A 23008-nucleotide genomic window follows, 5' to 3' on the forward strand; every position below is an offset into this window, starting at 1 on the left:
ATAAAATCCAGGAGGACTGTGGTGACTCTGGAGGAGCTGCAGACACAACAATTTGCCACACACTCTATTAACCAGGACTCTGGGAGAGAAAAAGGAAGTTTGACATCTAGGAAACACAACAAACATGAAACATGATGGTGGCAGTATCATGCTGTGGTTTTAGCAGGGAATGGAAAGTCAGACAGAGTTGACAAGACACCCATGGAAGAATTTTCTCTCGTCAAATAAGAGAAACTTTGATCTGTATGGAAGAATATAATAAGTGAAAATTCATCTTTCCTAGTATGAGAAACTGGTGCTGCTTTTTTTAGCGAGTTGATATGAATATGATGGAGCTAATCAGAGAGGAATCCTGGAAAAAAACCTGTTAGAGTCTGGAAAAAATAAAGACTGGAGGAAAAGTTTTAACTTCTGGGGGAATCATGACCCTAAAAACACTGGAAGAGCTGAAATGGATTTTATCAAAGCATATTCATGTTTTAGAATAGCCCAGATGTAATATAATTGTAAAAAAAAATGCTGTTAAGAGTTGCTCTCCATCCAGTCTGACTCCCACTAAACTACTTATACAAAGAAAATTTAATCTCCAGATGAGCAAAATCCAATAATCCCAAAAGAGTTTTGACCAAGGCATGTTGAACCCCTGAACGCCTCAGTTTTTTATTAAAAAGAATATTTTCACATTTCACCTAAAATCCCCTTATAACACTCTGAAGTTAGAGGCTGTAATGTGACAAAGTGTGAAAAAAAGTTCAGAGGGTGTGAATATTTTTGCAAAGCGCAGCAAGGGACAGCAGTTCTCTTTATTTATTAATTTTTTTGCGTGAGCCGAGGCGATCCAGAAGCGATCCTCTGGCCAGGGCTGAGTATCTGAGGAGTCACCAACGCCCGTGGCCCCATTAATAATGGATGGCCCTCAAGCCTGCAGCAGATGGGCCCCGACAGCCTCGGCCCCAGCGCCGCCACTTCAAGAAGCCCGCGCTGGGGCGGCTGCCCGGTCCAAGCAGCCACACAGGGAGAAGTGAAGCTCCCGAAAATAGCGAAACAAGCCCAAGGGAGAAGGGGAACCTAGGCCTTCCTGTTTTACTGACAGATGGCTCCACACATTTGGAACGAACAGTGGGAAGCGAACCGGGTCCGCTCTGTCGCAACGCTCAACGTCAGGTCGGGAGCTCGACGCCTACAGATGCCAACCAGGATGCGAGTGTGAGAGCAGGAGGAAGAGAAGAAGAAAGAGGAGGAGGGGAGTGGGGGCAAAGGTCAACGGTGCAGATGATTTGTATGTTACCTCAGCATCTGGAGTTTGCAGACAGGACTCCGTTCTCGTGTACCTTTATAGTTTTTGTCAGGGTACATGGATGCTTGGTGGGGGGTTTATGGGGTTATCTTGACTAAAATAAAGCCCTTAAGACGGAGTTCCTACATTCTCAGCCACAGCGCGCCTGCCTCGGCGTTTGGAAAGTAAGTTACCGAGTAGAACAATCAGGAAGTAACTCTTCAGCTCAACCAGTGACTCTATTTTCAAGCTGTTTTCACTCTTTACATGTGACAGACAGTTTTGACTTGTTCTAATTTTATTAGTGTCTCATTTGTACTTCAGCTTTTCTTATTAAAAAAAAATTGACAGCGTTGCACATTCAAATCCCACTTTCCCCTCCTTTAAAACCCCAAAATGTTTTAATTCAAGCTCGGTGTTGCCAGTCTGAAACAAAGCGAACTCGTGTGTGTTGGTGGAGAAAAGTGGGGGCAAGTGGAAGATTTGTGCTGGTGGGGTGGAAGTCATCGAGAAGACTTCTGACACAAAGCGCAACGGGACTGGAACAGTTTTTGGTCGTAGTTTTGTCAAGTGGGGAGATGCAGGAAGAGGCTTGTGGGTTGACAGAATTCTCAGTCTTCCTCCTGCGTGTTTGCATGTGTGTATGTGTGTGTGTGTGTGTGTGTGTGTGTGTGTGTGTGTGTGTGTGTGTGTGTGTGCTGGATGGTGGTGAAGCACTGGGGTTGAGTTAGAGGGGGGGGTTGGTTTGAGGCGTCTGCTCATTGCGAGGTGCAAAAGCTACACCAGGGAGCAGGGTGGAGATGAGAAAACAACGAAACCGTTAACAGATACTGAGGACCACGCCAGCGCAGTGTGGATACTCAGGAGAAAGCTCCAAAAACGACCTCCTCTCAACTTAAAACCTACAGAGTTTTACACTTAAAATGATCTGAAAAGCTTAATAATAAAACAAGAAGGAGAACAAATTTACTTTTCCTGTTTTGCAATCAGGAAACAGAATAAAATCCAAATTGCTGCAGCACAAAAACACTTTATTACCTTCAAATAAATTTTAAATTTCTACCCAAACTGATTAAAAGCTCCTCCCCCTTATTTTGCTTTTTTGCACTTTCTAGGGAAGCTGAATTATTAATTTTTTCCTCCCCTGGTTACCTTTTATTACCACCAGTTATTAAGCTATAACAGTCACCTTTGTTCTCCATATATACACTTGGAGATTCTCATCAGTAATTCATGAAATGTATGGGTGGAAGTGGGTAGAGGGTGTTAGCAGATGTGTTCTGGGAGCCCATGGAGGGGTGGAGGGGCGAGCAAAGGTGCACTGAGGAGAAGTTTCCTTCATTTGCATCTGACACACTTCACTACTCTGCTATTCAGACAGTACAATCATTTTAATAACTGTCTGTCTTCCTCCACCCAACACACACACACACACACACACACACACACACACACACACACACACACACACTCTTCTGGTTCTTCTTGACAAGAAAGATGATGTATCTGCAGAGAGGTTTTGCAGCACTTCACTTTCCATGTGAGCTTTGAAAAAGCCCCATTTGAGCAGGTACTGCCTTTCACTTCACACCTATTTATTCTCTCTTTTTTAAAAAAACAAACACCATTATATCATCTATAATTATAGTAAAATTGATTAAATGTACTATAGAATTTTAGCAGATTTTTTTTAATTTAAAATTAATTTTTCAACTGTATACACTATATATGCTATATTTTTTTTTTATCAATTAGTATTTATTACTTTTCCCTGCGTCAAACCTGAAGAGTACGGATAATAATTTCATAATTTCAGGCTTAATTTATTAAAAGTCGGAAAGCATAGTGTTTATGTTTTGTTCTTAGTGTTTGGAAGAGAAAAACAACTTTATTTCCTTTATTTCATTTTCTGCTGGGCGTTGATGAACAACTTTTCGCCTCCGAGGCAGAAGTGTTAAAAGTTCCGTCAGTCCTGCCTGTAGTACGTTTTTCTTCTTCTTCCCTCCAACGGAGACGCGAAACAAACTGAAAATGTGGTTCAACCGAGAACAGAGACACATACAAAGTTTTGAGGTTTGGGGAAAATGATTTGATTCATTGATTATTTAATAGTGCGCAGCGCGTTTTCGACCCTGCGCGGCTCGGTGCGGACTGATTTCCTGTTTAAGGAGAGCAAAGTTAACTTTTATTTTTAAACCCCTAATTCGGTTATAATGTTATTTTTTTATTTTGATAAAAAAAATATAAAAGTTGTTTTGGTTATTCTGTGAAACTTCAGAGATGTTCTGTTGGACTATCTGAAGTTTACGCATCTGTTGCAACAGGTGCCGCTACATGAGCAGTTAAACGCGTTAAAATGATAAGGAAACGCGCAAGCAGCTCAAACCAAACCACAAACACGACATTAGTATTTTTATGTAAATCTAATTAATTTATATGTTTAATTATTTTATTTATCCTCATTCCCAAAAGAAAAAAGGCCCATGGGAAAAAAGGGGAACATTTCCACTACTTCCTATAAATTAGTGGCGAACAACGCGGAAAATAGAAGTATAAACAAAATCGTCACATTGAGTTTTAAAATATGATTCTGTTTAGTAACTAGTTTTATAACAAGATGAACTTTTATAAAAACGAGCAGCCGGGATCTGATGCTGAGGCGCACCTGCCCCCAAACTGACAGGAGAAGCTTCTTTTTCCAGACGCAAACGTTTCCATCGTTCCTTTTCGAGCGAACCGAGCCGTTTCTGCTGGCTCCACCAACACAGCCTGAAAGTTCAGCGGGAAGCCCGACAAAAAAAAACACAAAAAAGCGCGGTGGAGGTCACTTTACCTGCTATTCCTTGAGTTTGCAGAATGAAGTTCTTCCAACTCTCCCCGGCTCCATGTGCAGAAGGTCGCAGCGCCGCGGCGGCCCCATGGAGCTGCGCCCTGAGTCCCTCCCCTCTCCACTGCACTTCCTCGTTCCAGCCCAACATGTCTATGCCTCTGAGCTCGGCTGAGGCATTTTGCTCTGCTTTTATCCACACTCTGCGGCGGGGAGTCGAGCCCACCGAACCCTTGGCACTTGCTTTGTGCCGTGCCAATAAAAGCTGACACCCAGCAGACCATCACTGGCAGCCATGCATGAGATGGGATGCTGCGAGCGAGGAGAGTGGACCATTCATTGTTTATTTATTTCATTCACACGCAGGGAGTTGATGGGGGCCAGTCCGCGCCTGCATATTGGACAGCTCCCCTTCTGTCACCTGTTCTGGCTCTGAACTAGTCCATGAAATTAACTCAAGTGTTTTTCTTTACCTTGTAATGAGTTTTTCCTCTCTCTCTCTATTCAATATTTCATCCATTACTGTCCCTCTATGACCTCTTTAGAGTTCAGGCCCTGTTTTACATTCTAGGAGCTTCCCAGTAAATCAGAATATAGTTGATCTGGATCAGACTTCAGTATTTTAGCTGGTCTGTCAGATCATACTTGGTAATTGTGGCTTAAAGCTGATGGAAATCTCAAATTGAGGTTCCATGAAACGTTTTCAGAGCCGTTTGGAACAGGCCGGGATCCAGCTTTTGGTACCTTTGGTACTGTGGGTCGGTACCAGATCCTGCTGGGAAATGAAATCTGCATCTCTGTAATGTTTTTCAGCTGATGGAAACAGGAAGTGTGCTGAAATGTTCTGGCCATGTTGGACCAGAACCAGCAGTGGACATGGCACTCCGGATCCGGAATTGGATCCGGAATTTGGATTCTGTAACTCTGACCGAAAAAAAGAGAATGAAGCTTCAACTTTAAAAGAAAATTAGTTCATTTGTTGCTTTTAATCAATTAAATTTTCCAGATTGACTTTATTTACATTGGTTTAGCATAATAACTTAATGAGCTTAATATATTTGCTTGGATAAACTTAATTTTATTTCTTGTAACAAATTAACTCAGTTTTAAAAAATTGGATCACCTGGTTTTTGTTTTTAGTGTAGATTGATACCTTAATGCAATGAAATGTAAACTTTACTTTTATCTGAAAAAGGATTTTGAACCATCAACTCTTTTCCGTTGTCTCTGGTTTAGAAGTGAACTGGATATCTCTGTGTGTTCGTCCATCTTGAAGCTCCAGCTCCACATCTTATGTGTCGCTCCCTAAACTCTTGAATGAATTTTTCCTTCATAATCCTCACCAGGCTGCTGTCGTTCACATTTTCCACTGCACTTTTTCCTTCCACTAAACTTTTCCTTGACATACAGACCCATTCAATCAACTAGAATATTATCAAAAAGTTTATTTATTAAAGTGAAGCACATTATATAGGTTAATTAGACAAAGACAGATGTCTTAACAGAGTTATTTTTCTTCATTGGGATTAATTCTGCTAACAGCTAATAAAAAAAATCACATTTAAAATTAGAATATTACATCAGACCAATTAAAAAACTATTTTTGGGATTAATTAAAAATATGCTTAATTCCTGCTCCAAGGTAACATATTTTCAAAACTGAATCTGACAAACAAGCGTCGACAGAATGTATTTTCTAATTTCCTGAATTAGCCATATATTATACATTAATATATCCTTAAAATTCATCAATCTGTGTAAAATAAATCTATATAATGCATTAATTCCCTTCTATACTAAATAACTGAAAGATTTTTTTTCACCTTTGTAGCAGAATCAAATGTAAACCGTTTTAAGTTCCCAAAATGTCCCGTATGTCCATGATGATCAGTTTTTCCTTTATTTTGTTGCTTCCGCAGCATTAAGTCCCTTCTGCTCAGTCCTGCAGTTGATCTTCAGGCTGATATGCTTTAATTTTCTGACATGTGGTTTTCCCTCTGGTTTTCTGCAGAGGCTACTTGAAACCAGCACCGTCTCACTGACTTCTACAGCTCAGCGTTACTGCTGACATTCCACCTTTTGCATCAGAGTTGATTATTTAAAACAGCCTTCATGCACAGAGCTTCCTGTCCACCTCCACCTGCCACGCAGCTCTGAAAGATGAGAATCAGACTTTGGAGCAAAGGATTTTTTCTTCATCCATTGATTTGTGTTTTAGCATTTACTCACCAAAGCATCATTTCTAAACATTTCCTTTCATTTTTCATGACCATATAATGGATTTTTTCCCCCTATTGTGCTTTATAAGTATTCAAATTCCTGGTGGAGCAACACAAAACATTATGTAACTGTGAAGTTTAAAGAAAAAGAACAAATTTTTATGTCTTTTTTTTTTTTGCAAATAAAAATCTGAAAAGTGTGGCATGCATTTGTATCTAGAATCCTTGAGTTGATTTTTTGTAGCAGCTATATCTAAAAGTCATTTGAGATTGGATGAAGAGTGTCTGTGGCATCGATTTCACTGGATCTCGGCTATAATTAGGTCAAGGTCGTTCTAACACATAGATATGCTGGCATGTTGTTGCTCCAGCTTGATGTTGAAGGTCATTGTCCTCCTCCAGCCTTTATCTACCTCCATCCATCTTCATGATAGACAACAAACTGTAGTTTGCTTTTCTGGCTTTCTTGCAACTCTTTTCTTCTCACCAGAGCTACTATAAAATGATTTACCTGCTGGGTCTGTAATTAATTCATTCGAAGTAATCACATTTTTGTTGAAAACCATATATCGACAAAATAAGAAACATTTTTAATTCAAAAACTCTTTTTGCTGCTAAATTATTGAATAAACAGACACATGAGCTCAAAAACAAAGATATTTGTTGTTTTTAATCTGTTATTTAGGTTATTAAACCATCTGATTGGTGCAAAATGTTATTTTACTCATTCAGCTTTTCAGTTTCTCAGGAACTCCTGATCATTCATGGAACTGCTTTAGAAATGTGGACACTGAGGATGTCGGTGCTGCTGCTACGTGTTTAGCATTGAGATGCTATTTGTGCTAAAAGGCTAACTGCTTTTAGCACAACTTGAACACATTAATAGTCTTTAAGTGTCTCCAGTCCATCACTGGACTGATGTTGCTTGTGCGTCAGATTTACAGATGTACCAGAAACATGTGAATAGAAAGGTTCTGGCTCGGGATTTTGAAAAGGAAAGCAAATTACATTAACATTTTTATGCAATATATTAATCAAAATTAGCACAGTCCCAGTCATAAACTGAATTAGAGCCTGAAGCTTCCACTTACATCCTCAGCTTAAAGTGTTACAAAACAAGCAGCAGTTTGACACTTTTCTCCAGTTGTGACTGTTTCTTCCCCACAATCCCGCTGTCCTCTGGCCCCTGTCTGCGCTCTTATCTCAGGAGAAGCTGTGTGAGCTCGGCTGCTGAGTCACCTTTCATGGGAGGCTGCCCTTATCTCCGGAGAAGCACAACATTCAAGCGGTTGGTTACAAAAGGAGGAACTTTGGGCAGGAGCACCCTGTGGTCCGCCATGTCTTCACGGCCAGAACAGGGATTGCAGCAACACTTCCTCAAAGTTTCAGGGGTCACTTTTTTTTCTCACTCCAACATGAAGAGATGTGAAAAATACAGCAGAAGAGAAGCGTGACTCAGCAAATATTGGGAAAAGCGTCTCCATTATTTAAGTTTTTTGCTCTTCGGCCTCCTAGGATTTGATCTGGGTACGTTTTTCAGGTCACGTTTTTACATCAGATGCAATCAAAGTGCGCTAAACTCCGTGTTTCCTCGGGTTGAACTCATGGAAAGCATGTTGCTGTAATTAATACCAGCAGCTTGCAGGTCTCAAAACATCATCAGGTAGCGGTGACGGTCGACTAGCGAACAAAAGGCTCTGGATGGTTCTTATTTCATGGATCTTTAAGCAGTATTCACCGTCTCATATTTGGAAGCTCCGGCAGCATGTAACCCTTAATTGGTTTCAACACCTTAATAAGTCAAAGACGTTCAACACTGATAATCACATTAAATAGTCCAATTTATCTAAAAAGTCAATTGCAAAGTGAAAAAGTCTCTTTCTTTAGGAATGCATTATGCTGTGAGGATGTCGGAGTAAATTAAATTCCCCTCTGCACACTAAAGCATCAATTTCCTTATGGTAATTATCTGCTGGAATAGACGTGTCACTAGAAGGAGGCAGGCATGCTTGACATTTAGCCTTTTTATGGGTAAAAATTAAGACGAGGAAAAGGAAATTAATCTCCCGCCCAGGCAGGCATTGAGAGATCCTGGAGGATAGCAGCTGAATCAATCATGATGTTTGTGAGCCTGTTTTGAAAAGGAGCCACTGATGTGATTCAGACCACAGGCTGGAAAATCTGAAGATGAGGAGGAGGAGGAAGATGAGGTGTCTTCTTCACAAATAGAGTTATGATATCCATGAGAAGGTTACAGACTTCAGCTCAGATGGTAATTTGGAAGCTGCGTTTGATTCAAGACTGACACAACGACCACATCTGTGATTGTTTAGGTTTCTGACATGATATTCAATGTAATTTACTGGGGATTTCTGTGTCAGTCCAACACAAAGTGGGGCATGAATCTGGAGGAGCTGCAGAGACCAGCAGCTCAGGTGGGAGAGTCATCAATTATGGAGGTTTTGTAGGAATAAAAGTTGCCTTTAAATGAGCCATGTAGGGGGAAAAGATGTGCTTAGCCTCCAAATTAAAACATGGCAGTGGCAGCATCATACTCTGGGGAGTGCCTCTCTTCAGCAGGAACAGGAAGCATCAGCAGAATTGATGGGAAATATGAATGAAGCTAAAAACAGGAAGTTCCTCCAGGTTTTCCCGATTGAATTCAGACTGAATCAACAGGTCGCTGCATTTTGTTGAGCTAATCCAGAATAATAAGTTTACTGGAAACTGTCCTGTTGATCAGAACCAGAACCAGCTTGAGGGAAGCCTCAGCTGCTGGGGCTGTTGTGGAGCTCAGAACCATCCTTTGGCAAAACTAATAAAGAACCAACTCATTTAAGTTAAGATATAATAAGAGTCGCAGGTTTTGGCACTTATTCAGATTTTTATGGAATAATTGCTCTACATATCTAGAAAAAAACAACCAGGTTGGAAACGATGTGCTTTTTCACAATTGGCTTCAAAAGCCCAAACAATAATTTTGACTTCAATTTCACACTCACTGCATTAAAATATTAGGTGTAAATATATCAACTTTACAGGATTTTTATAGCATTTTCCACAAATATCAACATCCCATAGAAGAAGCTGTCTCCATCTGCTCTGTTGTTTTAAAACCTAAAATTAGGAATAAAATGATGGTTCTTTAAAAGCAAAAACACATTTTCTATGATAGATATTTATTAAAAGTTTTAAGCAGTCATTTTTTCAGAAGGATTATGTAACATTTACAGCCTTAAACAAGTTTTATTTAGCTAAATGAGGGTAAAATGACTGGATGTTAAAGTCTGTGTTTTTCTGGTGAACTCGTTTCCTGGTCTTGACTCAGTCTCTGCTTCACATCGACTCCAGAAGGTCCAGCATTCAGTGGAGCTCAAGGTTCCATCAATGGCTGCTAACGAGCCCAGATCATCACCCCTCCACTGCCATGCTTCACCCCTCCACCGCCGTGCTTCACCCCTCCACCGCCATGCTTCACCCCTCCACCGCCGCCCGAGGTGTGTGTACTCTGATACGACGTGTGAAATAAATTTTCTCACGCATGAGGTTTAATTTAAATAATTATAAAACCCAGGATGATTTTTATTATGTTCTAATATGCCAAACCTTAAAACTGAAAGAGGTGGTACTTTCCTTTTAGATTTTTAAACCATCATTTTAAGTTGAAATGTTTTGTCAGTTCCTGAAACAAGTGATGCTCTTTGATCAGTGTGATGTTGTAAGGAGGTCCTTAATGAGTCAGATGTTTATTTGACCTACAAAGCTGATTTTATCTTGAAAAGCGCTGATTCAGCAGTCTGTTTGAAGACAGATTTGATCAGAGTTTAGATTAATTCCTTCTTTGTGGAAAAAAGCAGCCTGTCTGTCAGACAGTATAATGTTTCTAAACTTATGGAGAGCAAACAGCGTCATGGACATGAAGGTGTGGAGGAGTTTTATATTTATACGCATATATTTGTTGCATTTATGGTAAGAAACCTCTTTATCTGTAAATATGTTTTACCCAAAATTCATCAACTGGTTTTTTTTTTATATTTGCTTAGTTCCAATACACTAAATACATTCTCTGTCATTGCATTTTAGGGATTAAAATGTTTATTTTAGTATTTAAAAAAAGGATTATTTGTTTATTTTCATTTTTTTATGCATTTACAATATTTTACAGAAAAAGCTTTAGTGGTTAAATAAGAAATCAGCAGAATGTGCCAATTTCTCTATCCGATTAATCATCAGAATATTCAATAGCTCAGTTGATTACTAAAATAATCATCAGTTGCAGCTCTAATTCTGCTAAGCCAGTTTCCTCTGTGCGTATTAATCCATATTAAAGTATATTTAATGTTTGAACTGGTAAGATAGATAAGAGTCTGAAGTATTTATGAATTTTGGGATGACTGTGGTCCCAAACCACCTGCAGAGATCCTTAAAGATGGACGCCATGTCGGAGTGACAGTAATCCACATGGAAAACATTGTTTATGAAACAAGGTGGAGGCAGCATCATGCTGTGTGGACGCAGATGAGAATTCAGATGGATTTATGCACAAGACTGTCCTGGAAGACAATCTCCTGGAAGCAGGTTCATTTTTCAGAAGGGCCTAGTCAAAGTCCAAGCCTCTTTCTCAGATGCTCTCCATCCAATCTGTAGCTTCACTGAATACAAATACTTAAATATTGTAGTTTCCTTCCACTTTGTCCTGGTTTGTGGCATAAAATCCCGCTGCGGTTCAGGTTGTAAAAGTGACAGAAAGTGGAAACGTTTCCTGGGAATCAAAATGCATGAATGGCTGAATGTTGGCGGAGCGCTGCAGTTCGCAGCCTGTCAGATCAGGCTCAGCTGCAGCTTGGTGACACTAGTGAGGTTTAATGAACGATGCCAACAGGCTGTATTGTGGCTAAAGTGTGAACCGCTCCGAATTCTCAACCATAATCGAGAATCAAGAACAAGAAACTTAAAGCTCCTCAGTATGAAACTGCCCTGTTTTATTCCCACCCCAAAACAAATAGTGTGGTAAATGTGAGATGAGTCTCCAAGCCGTCACCAAATCAGCAGTGTGTTGGTGTAGAAATCCCTCCAAGAGCAAATCTAAACAAACTATAGATGAAGAGAAACAGGAAAACCAGCTCATTCCTATTTCCTGTGTAAGCGCGAAGCTGCTCAAACCACAGACATAAAGATATAGCTGGCAGGAACTTCATAATAATCTCTACACAATATGTTTGCCTCAGAATGATGTGACTGCTGGCAGCTGCAGTAGCAGCAGCAGAAGAAGAAGAAGATCGCACCACAAACTGCAGCAGCAGCACCAAACCTGCTGCTTCAAACACAAAGATGGTGGATTGGAAACAATTTACTTCATCCATTTATCCCCCCCACACACACACACACACACACACACAGTCTTAACGACTGAGTGCGTCTGTAAGAGAGCAAATGTATACGAGGACAATGCAAACGCTCGGCACCCAGAGTTAGAAAACCACTCATCTAAATCAGGGAAATTATGATAATGGAGAAACTCATTATTCTCCCACTGACTCCGGATCAGTTTCTGACGTTTTATTCACACAAACTGATTGGACGGCATAAAGAGGAAGATGATGCTTCAGAACTTTCTCATCTTCACGGGGCTGAAGCCTCTCCAGGCAGGAAGCCGGGCGCTCAGGTAGGGGTTACACGGGGTCACAGAGGTCACCATCCTGGACAGCGGCGCCGCGCGCTCACGTCCTCGGGTCACTCTGTGGAAACATGGGAAGCATGTCGTGTCCAAAGTGTGGCTCGGGGGCCATTTATGGCCCTTGAAATGATTTTGTTCGGCTCCTGACCACAAGTCAGACCTGGTGAAAATTCAACCTCCAAATAGAAAATAATGGATGACCCAAAAATCTGCTTTTCTTTTAATAAGGCAACAGTCCAAAGTCCTTTTTATGTTCTGGCTCTTTAATGACGAGCAGATTTTTATAAAAATGTTGTTTATTGTTGAGCAGGAAAAAATAAAAAAGATCACAATAAACACATTATTACATTTTTAATTTAATACATTTTGTGCCCGCCATTAGTTTAAAAAGTTTGGACATCACTCATGCGTATGTGTCAAACTGAGGGTCCGTGGGCCAAATCCGGCCTCCAGAAGGTTTTATGCGGCCCTCTAGACTCAAGATTACAGCTGTTTTTAAATATTATATTTTATCAATAAATCAACAGTTTGTCTGTATAATACAAGATTACACAAAGGTGAACATATGTTTAACTTTATTTATGTCCAATAGGAACTCATTGAATGGAGGAATAGTTATTTATTTATATTTTAGCCTTTTGTTAATAGGTTTAGATCTTGATGAGGCTCAGAATGAAACTGAGTTTGAGACAAATGTAGAAAATTTAGACAAAAGTAAAAAATACTGCACAGTGGCAGCATTATGCTGTGAATTTCTCCCAAATTCAAAATAAAGGAATACTGTCAATTTTTCAAAATAGGAAATGATAGAACGTAGAAAAACAACAAAAATAGAGTTTATGATCATATTTAAAAAACAAATTATTTTGGTCTTAATCGAACTAGAGACAGAAATCCCAGGGAGCATCCGACCGTTGCTGCAGACCGTTAATCAATCCAAGAGCCTGTGTTTCTCTCTGCCGGGGAAAACGCTGGGAGGCCAGCCTAATCAGCAGAGGAAACAGATCTGAGAGGGTGTCAGGCACCAGGAAAATGGATCTGGGTTGTGAAAAACCACCGTTACCACGAGCTGCTCTGGATTCAGCCATCTGGAGATGCCTGCTCCAAAAGCCAGTAAAGTTTGTTGAACTGGGGCCCAGCTAGGAAACAGGTTTCCACCTCCTCAACAGACAGCCAGCTCTCCCAGAGGGGAACGGCACTTTTCTTTCTTTTTTCGCTCTGCAGATGTTTGATGTCTGTCGTCATGTAAAAAAGGTTTTCCTGACATAAAACGTCTTATTTTATTTAGATATATATATATATATATATATATATATATATATATATATATATATATATATATATATATATATATATATATATATATATATATATATATATATTTTTTTTTTTTTACTGATTTTAGGAGAAGTTTTAATGATTTGTTTTAACTCCAAGTGTCCAACCTGTTTATCTTCTTCCTTTGTTTTTTAAGCCTCACTCTTCTTAGTAATTTTAAATAATGTTAAATAAGAATTTCTTCTTAACTCCCCTGGTTTGATAAAAGTCAAATTAATGAATACAATACAGACAGATGCTGATTCAGATCCTTATATAGGTGGAAGTAATGCCACTTAATTAAACATGCACAAAACAGAAAGATAGAAATACTAAATAATATGACAAGAATGCAAAATAAGACCAATATTTTATGGTTCTTAAATCACAAAGCTATACAAAAAACAACAGGAATAATTGACAAAAGCTAATGTCATTTTTAGTGTTTTTGTCTTGTTGATTTGACCAAATGTGTTTACTTTCTGATCTGTTTATTTGACTATGTCATGATCCGTGTTTCTGTGTATTTATTTTAAGGGTTTTCTGTGTTCAGTTTCTGTCCTGAGTCTCTGTTGTCTCTGCGTCTTCCCGTTGATTTCTTCCCAGGTGTCTAGTTACCTGATTACCCTCCCTGTGTATTTAAGTCCACCTGTTGTCTCTGTCTCTTGTCAAACATACGTCGTATGTCATTTGTCTGCCTGCCATCACAGTAGAACTGTAAAGTCCTGTGTTGGTTTAGCTCTCTTTTTCACTCCTTAGTTTTTCAGTTGCTACCGGTAATTAGCTGTGTGCTAACTCTCTGCTGTGCCGCCTGTTCTGGACTGCTGAGCATCTTCATTAAATCTATCATCATCTTTATCACAACCTGGGTCCCTGGGTCTCTGCGTCTCTCCTCACCACCTCGCAACCACCACACAATTAATGGACTAATTTTATTCTTCTTCTTCTTATTATTATTATTATTATTATTATTTTTGTTTTTTACTTTATTTTGTGACCTATTAATGCAGGGGTTGGGAAGCACATTCAGAACATTTTTTCTTCCCTGTTTCTCTCAAAATAATATTAATTTCTAAAAATGTTTAAGGTGAGTTAAGTTTTCATTTTAACGTCAATAAAGTTGAAGCCAGCTGTATGACCTCTTGTCGCCCTCTAGTGGAGGTTTGTGATCTGCCAATGTTGACTTTTTGTTGGTTTTCCAGCTCAGGCGGTTGAAGCAGGCACACATAAAATATGTTAGGGAGGAATTTTTACTGAGGTTTTAAAAAAGATGGAGTATTTATCGTTAATTGTCTTTAGTATTAAATGGGACTACAAACATCCAGTGACTTTTACTGAAGGAAAGATTTTCGTTTTAACTTTGTGGAATAAAACGAGTGATCCATATCTGATCTTAAAAAAAATGTAAATCAATCCAAAAAAATTATCTTTTTTTCTTGTTTTTTTATCAGGCAAATCTGCATGTAATGCACAAAACATAAAATAGTTTTTGCCATTTTAATAAAAGAAAAAAAACCATTTTGTAGCTACTGAGAACTTTCAACAGGACAGTTTTCACCTTTAGTGGTGAAATGTTTGACACCACTGAATTCAGATAACCTTCATGTTTTTGGTCTGTGGGAGGAAGCTGGAGTAAAAGGTCAGGATTTGAACCCAGGACCTTTTTACTGCCAGTGATTTGTAATAATAATAAAGAGTGCTGCTCACCCAGAGATGGAGGCCTCCTCAGCAGCAGGGGGAGCATGGACGCCTTTGCCTGTGAAGCCTGGCATTGTGGTCCGACTGGCACAGAAACAGAAATAAACTCTTACAGGTGTCTGGATATTTCTGTAAGACTAACAAGCTTAATAAATAATAGCACAAGAACAGGTTTTTGGATGCAGCATGAGTCTCACTGCGCTGTCGGTGTGTACGATGGAGTGACGCTCCTCTTCACTGTTAGAGGCTGGAAATCTGCCTCCATGTTGTCAATGTGGTCCATGTTCTCTGAGCCAATCGTTCTGCTGTCAAGACATGAGACCCCGCTTACATTCATTCATTCATTCATTCATTCATTCATTCCCCTCAGGAGTCATTTTCTGACTGATTTTTAGTCTCTAAGGTTTGTGTTGTAGTGTTTGACCTCACAAGGGATTTTTGGTTAACTTGCCAAACATTTTAAGCAAAAGTCAAAAACATCGAGTCTGAACAAACAAGGGAGTGTATGGATTCCAGCACAAGAGGAGATAATCAGAACTGGAAGCTGAAAAGGACCTAAAGTGGAAATTATGCATGTGATAATAACTCTGTGACACGTTATGTTGGGAAATGCTATAGTGTATTGAGATGTTTCCAAGAACCCTTTTTGATACATTGTCCAGAGATATGATTTTCTATGATTGGACCAATATTTCCTCAGGGTTTGGCTTTCCTGACTTGAGCTGCAGTTTGACATAAAATCTTCACAGTTCAGCTGAAGTTCAGCCTGCAGAGTTTTTACTCCTGAAGCATCGACACACCAGCACCTCGAAGACGACCGCAGGATTCAAACCTGTGTGGGAAAAACCTGCTGGATTTCAAACCTAATGGGATTACCTCCAGTGGATCTGAAGGTGGTCAGACACTACAGGATCTTCACATCTTCTTAAGCTTTTCAGCCAGATTGAGATCTGGACTTTGACTGGTCCACAGCTACACTTGATTCTTCTCTTGGTCAGACCTTCTGTTGTAAATCTGCTGCTATATTTGGAGTCTGTGTTTTATTTATAACACGTTTTATACCAGATTTGACTCTGCAGTACTTTGGTGTAAAGGGGAGTTCATTCTTGACTTAAGTTAAACACATTCAGTAACAGCAAACCAAGCCTTTTTGAACAAAACCATATTTGGTTTTCTCCAAATATACTCTGTGCATCATAACCAAACATCTCTTCTGTTATTTAAAACATGTTTACAGAAATATTTTTGTTCATCAAGATGTAACTTTGCAAACATAAGTACATTGCTGTTTCCTTATAAAGATTCATTACAGAAACTTTCCCTTGAATTGTTCCAACAAATCTTACTTATTCAGACTTTTTCTTATTTTCCTGCCATTAACTGAAGCACAAAGAATCCAACATGGACTTTTGGAAAGAGCAGCATCTTGTAAATATTCTGTGAAAAGATGGATTTCAAGCTGTCTGGAAGTGGGTAGCAACAGGTCTTTGCTTCACTAAGATCTTGTGCATTGATTAGCAGCACCTGGCTGCTGCTTTTCCTCTTAAAGTCAGTGAAAGCAGCAGGAATGTACCTTGTTTTCCCCATTTTCAGCCCTCATAGTAATCCCCAAAAACTCACGTAAATGAAGGGATTTGACCTGATCTTGCATATCTGCTGCAGCTGCAGGAAAAGCAAAACAAACAAAAACACTTCTGTTGGATTTCTGATTGAAATGAACTCAGAAACACAGACTCCACCAAAAACTGAAAGCGTACAATGAAATGGGTTTCCTGGCGTCGTTCCTGCGTCGAAGTTGTCGCCGGTTCCACTCAGCGCCTGCAGACTGGAGACGCACAGCAACAATCAATCTGAGAGCAGCATCTGACTGCAGAAACATCTTACTCTGACAAACAAACCACTGATTTAGAAGAATGAAAATAAACACAGGCGCTGATTTGCTTAAAATGTTTTTAAAATACTGTTTTGAGAAATTGGGGCCAGATTAGGTCAACTTTTCATTTCTACATCATGATTTAGTAGTTTAAAGCAGTTTAGAAAAATTGTTTTTGTCTTTTTTATATAAAGTAAATACAAAATAAGAAAAAAATATATATTCTCCCTCATTTTAATTACACTGCAAATACACAAAATATGAGTATTGTTGGTCTAATTTCTTGTACAAATGTCTGAGTACACTTGAAAAAAGATAAAACTGACTATCAGTAACTTTTCAGGAAGACAGGTTATAGTTTTAAATAAACAATTCCATTAATATTGATTGAAAAAAGTAATAGCTCCACTGGCAAACTCAAAAGAAAACTTATTTTTAAAGACAAGTGAAATAATCTGCCAGTGGAACTAGTACTTTTTAAATCAATACTAAATGAATTATTTACGTTAAAAGAACTCCCATATCTTGCTAAAAATATTTGTAAGTTTGTTTTGTTTTAATTCAAGTGTACAAAGACATTTGCAGTGTAAACTAGATTATTTCTATTAAATAGCCTCAAGCTAATTACAGAGCAACAGATATTCAGTTTTTCGGTGCTCCGGCCCTTTAAGAGAAAGGAGTGAAGTAAAAATGGAGGAATGGTTTAGATGTGATGTCAGTCAGGACAGAGCTCACCTGCCACAGCTGAGGCCTGCTGCTGTAGCGCCGTGATGAGGTCCGCTCGCTCACAGGGTCGGCCCGGCGCTCCAGGGTCGCTCCAGCTGCATTTGGGGATCTGGAGAACTTCATTCCCCAGTTCACCTCCTCATAGCTCCTGTCAGGACAGTTCAGGGTATCGGTTTGGGTTTGTTTCCCCTCTTTCATTGCATAATCTCAATAGGCAGCCTGAGATGATCTGATTCTGCTCCATTTCATCTGCATGGTTTCTCTGCGCAGCTCTTAACGTGAACAGAGGCCACAAGGTTTGCTGATGACATCACTGGAGCGCAGGATTTAACCTATTCACTCTGGATTACTCCAAGGCAGAATGACACTCTGCAGGCTTTACATAATGGCGCGTGTGGGAGGGGAGCTTTGTTTGGCTTTATTATTAGATGTCACTGTTTTCTGACCTCTGAGTGGAAGAAGTGTAAATGTGGCGTCGGAGCGCCGCTGAGTCATCGCTGCACGAGCAGCAGGCCGACGAAGAGGAGGAGGCCTGATGGAGAAGAAAGTTTAGTGGAGGAAGATCACCAGAGGTTCAGAAAGAGAAGTACAGTCTGTTCACAAAACAGAAGAGAGGAAGGATGATGGTCATCCATCCATCCATCCATCCATCCATCCATCCATCCATCCATCCATCCATCCATCCATCCATCCATCCATCACCTTTCTAGTCAGTGATCTACAGATTTTTCTCCTGATAACTTCAGTTATAATATTCAACATAAAAATCATAAATCAGGAAATGTTCTCAAAGTGAACCACCTGGCTGACGATGTTTTATGGATAATACTTCACTCCAGCTATAAAACACAAGTCATTACTTCAACATTGCATTAAAAAAAAAACTAAACTGTGAAGTGTGACCATCAATTGAAAAAGAGGCTGAATGTCAGGAGTTAATGAACATTTTGGATTATTCAGTTTCTCCATCTGACAACAAAAACACATTTCGGAGCTGGAGAGCTGGTTTGGTCATTACTCACCAGATGCCCGGCGTGTTTTTCAGGGAGGCTGCAGAGCGTTGCTGCTGTCCTCTGTGACTGAGTGGGAACGGCTGAACCTTGGACTGACACAACAGCGTTCAAGTTTCAGCACCAAACGTGAATCATGATCATAGACTGAGCTCAGATCAAAGAAATGCTTAAAATCAGGGACAACGTCTCACCAAATTATACAAGGTCTTAAAATATAACCTTTAGCTGAGGTTTAATAAATAAAAACTAAAATTGCCCTAAAGTCTTGTTTTTGCTCTTTGCTGCTGTTTTAAATTCTGACAGTGAAGCAGCCATTAGCTGTAATGGCTGTGATTACAGGTGAACGCTAACGGAGAGCCAGTGGATTGTTGCTTTTTCAGCCCAATTATGTGTCTCTATACCATTTCATTTGCATTCCCACTCTGCAGTTCCACTTTACATTAATAATGTCTTGTTAGTGTGGATTTTAGACTTTAAAAAGTTTTTAAAAAGAAGGAACATTTGTATTTCTTATTTTTTACAACTTTTAGAAGGTTTGAAGCAAAGGTGAATCGCTGCACTAAACCACCAACAACTGATTATAAATCTGTCATTATTTTACAATAGATATCTAAAACCTAATCTAAATTATTTCACCACCCAGTCTTGATTTTGTTGTTGCATCAGTAATCCTCCTGGAGTCACAGAAAATACTCCAACTCTGTACTTAAGCAAAAGTACAAATAAATAAAAAGTACAACTCTAATGATCAATGCTGCAGATAGTCCATGTTTTCACACATGGATTTGTGAATTTCAGGGATGACCTACAAAGTTAAGTACCTTTAACTCAAATAAAAAATATGGATAATTATACCTTTAAAGATTTTATTTAAAACAAATCAAAATGTGTTATTTTAACTGCAGAAAATACATTCAAGTGAAAGTTATGCACAGAGAAATGGACCTTAGACACACCTAACACAGGATCGTTTCCACTGACGTTTCAACTGGTCAACAGTCCACAGTTAAAAAATACAATACATTCAAGTTTTTTATGGATTATTAGTGAACAATATTTCAGTTTCCTGACACCTTTTCTAAAACTTGGACCCAAAGGTTATTTTTTGATGTTGCGATATTGTCTGTAAATCTGAAAATGTCTGTGCATCTGCACCAAGTGTGTAATCTGTCACTTTCCATCACCATTTAAAAAACACATTAAAGATGGAAAATATTCAGTTAATGAGACCTGTGATATGATGTGAATGTACATGAAACACAACTTTATAGAAATGCAGTGGAGTAGAAAAGCAGAAAGTAAAGCACAGATGTAAAGTAACAAAGTGTTTGCACTCCACTGGTTAGGTCTGCACTAACCTGAAAGGCTGGCAGTTGTTTGAGGCCTTTTCCTGAGCCACTGTGAAAACGGATCTATGAACTCTGTCCGGCTTTGGATCCCAAGCTGCACTCTGGCTCCTGCGCTCAGATGGCCGCTGCAGGGGTCCAGCAGGGGGACATCGTCTCTAAACGGAGCCAGGGCAACGGGCTTCTGAGAGGCCACACGTCCAGTTCCCGGCTCATCCCTCCTTCCTGCTCTGCACAGACCAGAGCTCAGCCTGTTGATCACTTTTATCTCTGTGGGAAGAGACAAGAAGGGGTTCGAAGCTGCAGCCATGCTACAGGATGTTTTGTTTCAGGCGTTGCCTGGAGACTGTTGTTGTTTTCTGCTCTGATCAAATGACATGCGGAGAGGCCGTGAAGATGCTGCTGCACATGCGATGCATACAAAACCTCAGATCGAACAGCTCAGGCAACCACCTAGAAATACATTAAATGGACTCACATTTAGTCAAACCAACACTAAACCCTTCTTCCATACTAAATACCATCTTTTGACTGCAATACGCAGAACATTCAGTATGTCTATATGGCCTATCTATGCTCTGATGATCAAAATGTTATTTTATCTTGCTAATCAAGGAACTTGCTAAGCTTGTGATCATAACTCTGAAATAGAAACATGTCATTTTTCGGCAGAAAGATAACACATGAAGTAGTAACCACTTCTAGATAGTTTTATCTGCAACTGCAAGATCTCTGGTGATTAAAGGATGATGTAGTAAAAATAATCTGTCATTTCTGTTAACAGAAAAATGTGTGACGTCTGACCTGGAAGAAAGAAACGAAAAAGACACAAAAAAGACCCAATAAATGTTCTGCTGAACAATCTGGTCCAATTTGGTGGAGTAATAATTTTTACTTGCATGGCACACTTTGTTATTCTTGTTTTGATATATTTTATAATCAATAAGTTTCTCTCCATACCGACAATTTTATGTCAGAAAAGGCGTCTTCCCGTCAGTTCCATCATGGTGGTTCAGTCATGGCCAGTTGCATTTGATTTATTATCATTTCATCATTTATTATCATTTGTGTTTTTTCTGATACTATCATTTTCAGGTTTTTCCCTTATGTTCCTTTTGCTTTCACCTCATCCTGCCCATCTGTTAATAGTTTACTCATTTACCTTCCCAGCTGTAACAACTCACCTCTAATTAGCTCTTCCCGTTTCTTTTGTGACTAGCTGCGTTTTATTTACCATATAATTGCGCAACTTGACATTTAGAAAATAAATGCTCTCAATGGAAACACGGATATTTTGACAACTGTTTTCTTTAAAAAGTTTCCCCGCATCAAAATTGGTTTATTTAACAAAACTGCAATGAAAGCCTATTTTGCACTCCGCTGGAATCACATGATCAACAACCGGATGTTGTCATTGGCGCAAACCACGAAGAAGACGGCAGGAAGTGGTAGGAGGATCGTGGTGCGGCATGTGCTTTAATAAGTTATTGTGTGAAAAAAACATATTTTGCTGTTTTCAATTGTGTTTCTTGTATAATGGAAAGAGCGCAGTCAAAATTGTTTTTCAACAATTTGAATATTGACAAGTTTTGTCAATATTCGCTGTAACGGAAACGCAGCTGCCTCCTTTCAGTGTTCCTAAGCTTCTCTGTTTCTTCTGCTGTTTTGCTTTTGTTTGTTTAATCAACCATTTTAAAATGGACGTTAGTGTGATTAGAATTAATATAATTATTGATTTTTGTGTAATTAATTAACAACAAAACCACAGTCTAACATGCTACGAACCATCTCCATCTGTATCTTTGAGTAGGTCAGACTGATCAAGTTTTGTATAGTTTAACGTCGCCCATCAGTTCTGCTACACCGTGTGTGTTTGATCTGCTGCAGCTGTTATATTTCCACAACCTGCAGCGACTAATGTATCATAGTGAGGAAAATGTGTTGCAGTGAGGAGCAATTACTATCCACAGAAAGCTGCGACACAAAAATGTGTTTTGGTGGCAAATGATAAACATAAGGTTTGACCCTGCCTCGGGGTTGTTATATTTTATTTATTTATTTTTTTGTCCGGCATTTTTTAAGGTGTCTGCCGTTTCTCCGCGTGACCACTAGATGGCGTAATAGAGCCTGTGTGGTGAATAACGCCAGAGGTTAATCTGTGCATGCTGCTCTGCTGTTCAGTCATTAAAATGCGGTGCACAGGTATCAATTTTATTAAAATAAAAATGATTAAGCAACTCCAGTATCCATCAGGTTCCTCCCCAAACAAATGTGAAAATGAGTTTTCAAACGAGCTGGTGTTGGCTGAAAGAACAACTTCAAATATGAGCTGTTTGTAAAGTCCTGAACGTACTAAATGGAAAATATGTAAATTGCATGAAGGCAAAAAGAGTTTTTAAGCAAAGGGAGTAATCTGGTGAGGAGCGAGCTTGAAAGAGCCGTCTTCCAGTCAACCAAGCAAGGAAACAAAAATATTATATGCCTCTCTGTCTACTAATTAGTCTGCTTTTGTTGTGTGAAATTAGTAGAAACGGAGTAAATATGCAGTTTAAGCACATAGATGCGGGCAAAGGCGTGAGCCCCCGCCATGCGTGGCTGGTGAAGGCCGGCTGATTGGTGGCATTCTTCTCTGGAGGTGTTTGTTTTAAAGTTAATGTGTCAGAGGCGATGATGGTGATGCATGCTGATAGACGAGGTTTTTTCCCCCTTATTTTTTAACTCGAGCCTTCATTAGCAAATGTAAACACCCAAGAGCTGTTGAAAAGGGGGAGTAAAAATAGCCTAATTAGAGTTATTCTGATAACCGAGTTGTGAATATGCCCACAACTCCCACACAATGCCCCCCCTCACCCAAACACACACACACACACACACACCTCACACACACACACCTCACACAAGAGAGCAGAGCAGCAGGGATCAAATGCAGCCCATTTTAAATCATTCTTCAAATAAAAACTAAACACTTATCTGCGTCAGTGAAGGAGTTTATAAGAAGTCTGAGACAAATTCTTTGAATGAAAATGGCTCCAGAAA

General features: G+C 39.4%; 2 protein-coding genes and 1 long non-coding RNA gene across 7 annotated transcripts in view; 1 reads left to right on the forward strand and 2 right to left on the reverse strand.

Annotated features, from left to right (window-relative positions):
* Nucleotides 1-4269, reverse strand: part of ikzf1 (IKAROS family zinc finger 1 (Ikaros)) — a 21521-nt gene extending 17252 nt beyond the window's left edge. For all 5 annotated transcript variants that reach the window (XM_015008504.2, XM_015008503.2, XM_015008501.2 and 2 more), the window contains exon 1: nt 4110-4269. In XM_015008504.2, coding sequence (XP_014863990.1) covers nt 4110-4254 — 145 coding nt within the window. In that variant the 5' untranslated portion in view covers nt 4255-4269. The remainder of the gene's footprint in view (nt 1-4109) is intronic.
* LOC148155364 (uncharacterized) lies at nt 2587-10930 on the forward strand. The gene is made up of 3 exons (XR_015765372.1): nt 2587-2846; nt 6115-7849; nt 9674-10930. It is a non-coding gene; the product is annotated as an uncharacterized LOC148155364 (long non-coding RNA).
* Nucleotides 10931-11524: 594 nt separating this feature from the next.
* Nucleotides 11525-20311, reverse strand: spmip7 (sperm microtubule inner protein 7). The gene is made up of 8 exons (XM_088012861.1): nt 19985-20311; nt 18636-18718; nt 18060-18145; nt 17623-17761; nt 16772-16839; nt 15212-15319; nt 15024-15098; nt 11525-12060 (listed from the first exon to the last, which is right to left on the reverse strand). Exons 1-8 carry the CDS (start codon nt 20280-20282, stop codon nt 11928-11930), a joined length of 990 nt encoding a protein of 329 aa, XP_087868987.1. The 5' UTR covers nt 20283-20311; the 3' UTR covers nt 11525-11927.
* Between the last annotated feature and the right edge of the window lie 2697 nt (nt 20312-23008).

The sequence above is a fragment of the Poecilia mexicana genome, unplaced genomic scaffold (assembly GCF_051168715.1).
Source record: "Poecilia mexicana isolate PSO_F unplaced genomic scaffold, ASM5116871v1 scaffold_15, whole genome shotgun sequence".
Classification (NCBI taxonomy): Eukaryota; Metazoa; Chordata; class Actinopteri; order Cyprinodontiformes; family Poeciliidae; genus Poecilia; species Poecilia mexicana.

Bases quoted from the DNA above. Each gene is read 5' to 3' on its own strand.
- spmip7 (XM_088012861.1), bottom strand. From the start codon at position 20,282: ATGGCTGCAGCTTCGAACCCCTTCTTGTCTCTTCCCACAGAGATAAAA. The intron at 18,719-19,984 runs GTTAGTGCAGAC...CTGTTGTGTCAG, and splicing joins AACAACTGCCAGCCTTTCAG to TCCAAGGTTCAGCCGTTCCC. The intron at 17,762-18,059 runs GTCAGAAAACAG...CTGTCCTGACAG, and splicing joins TACACTTCTTCCACTCAGAG to GAGCTATGAGGAGGTGAACT.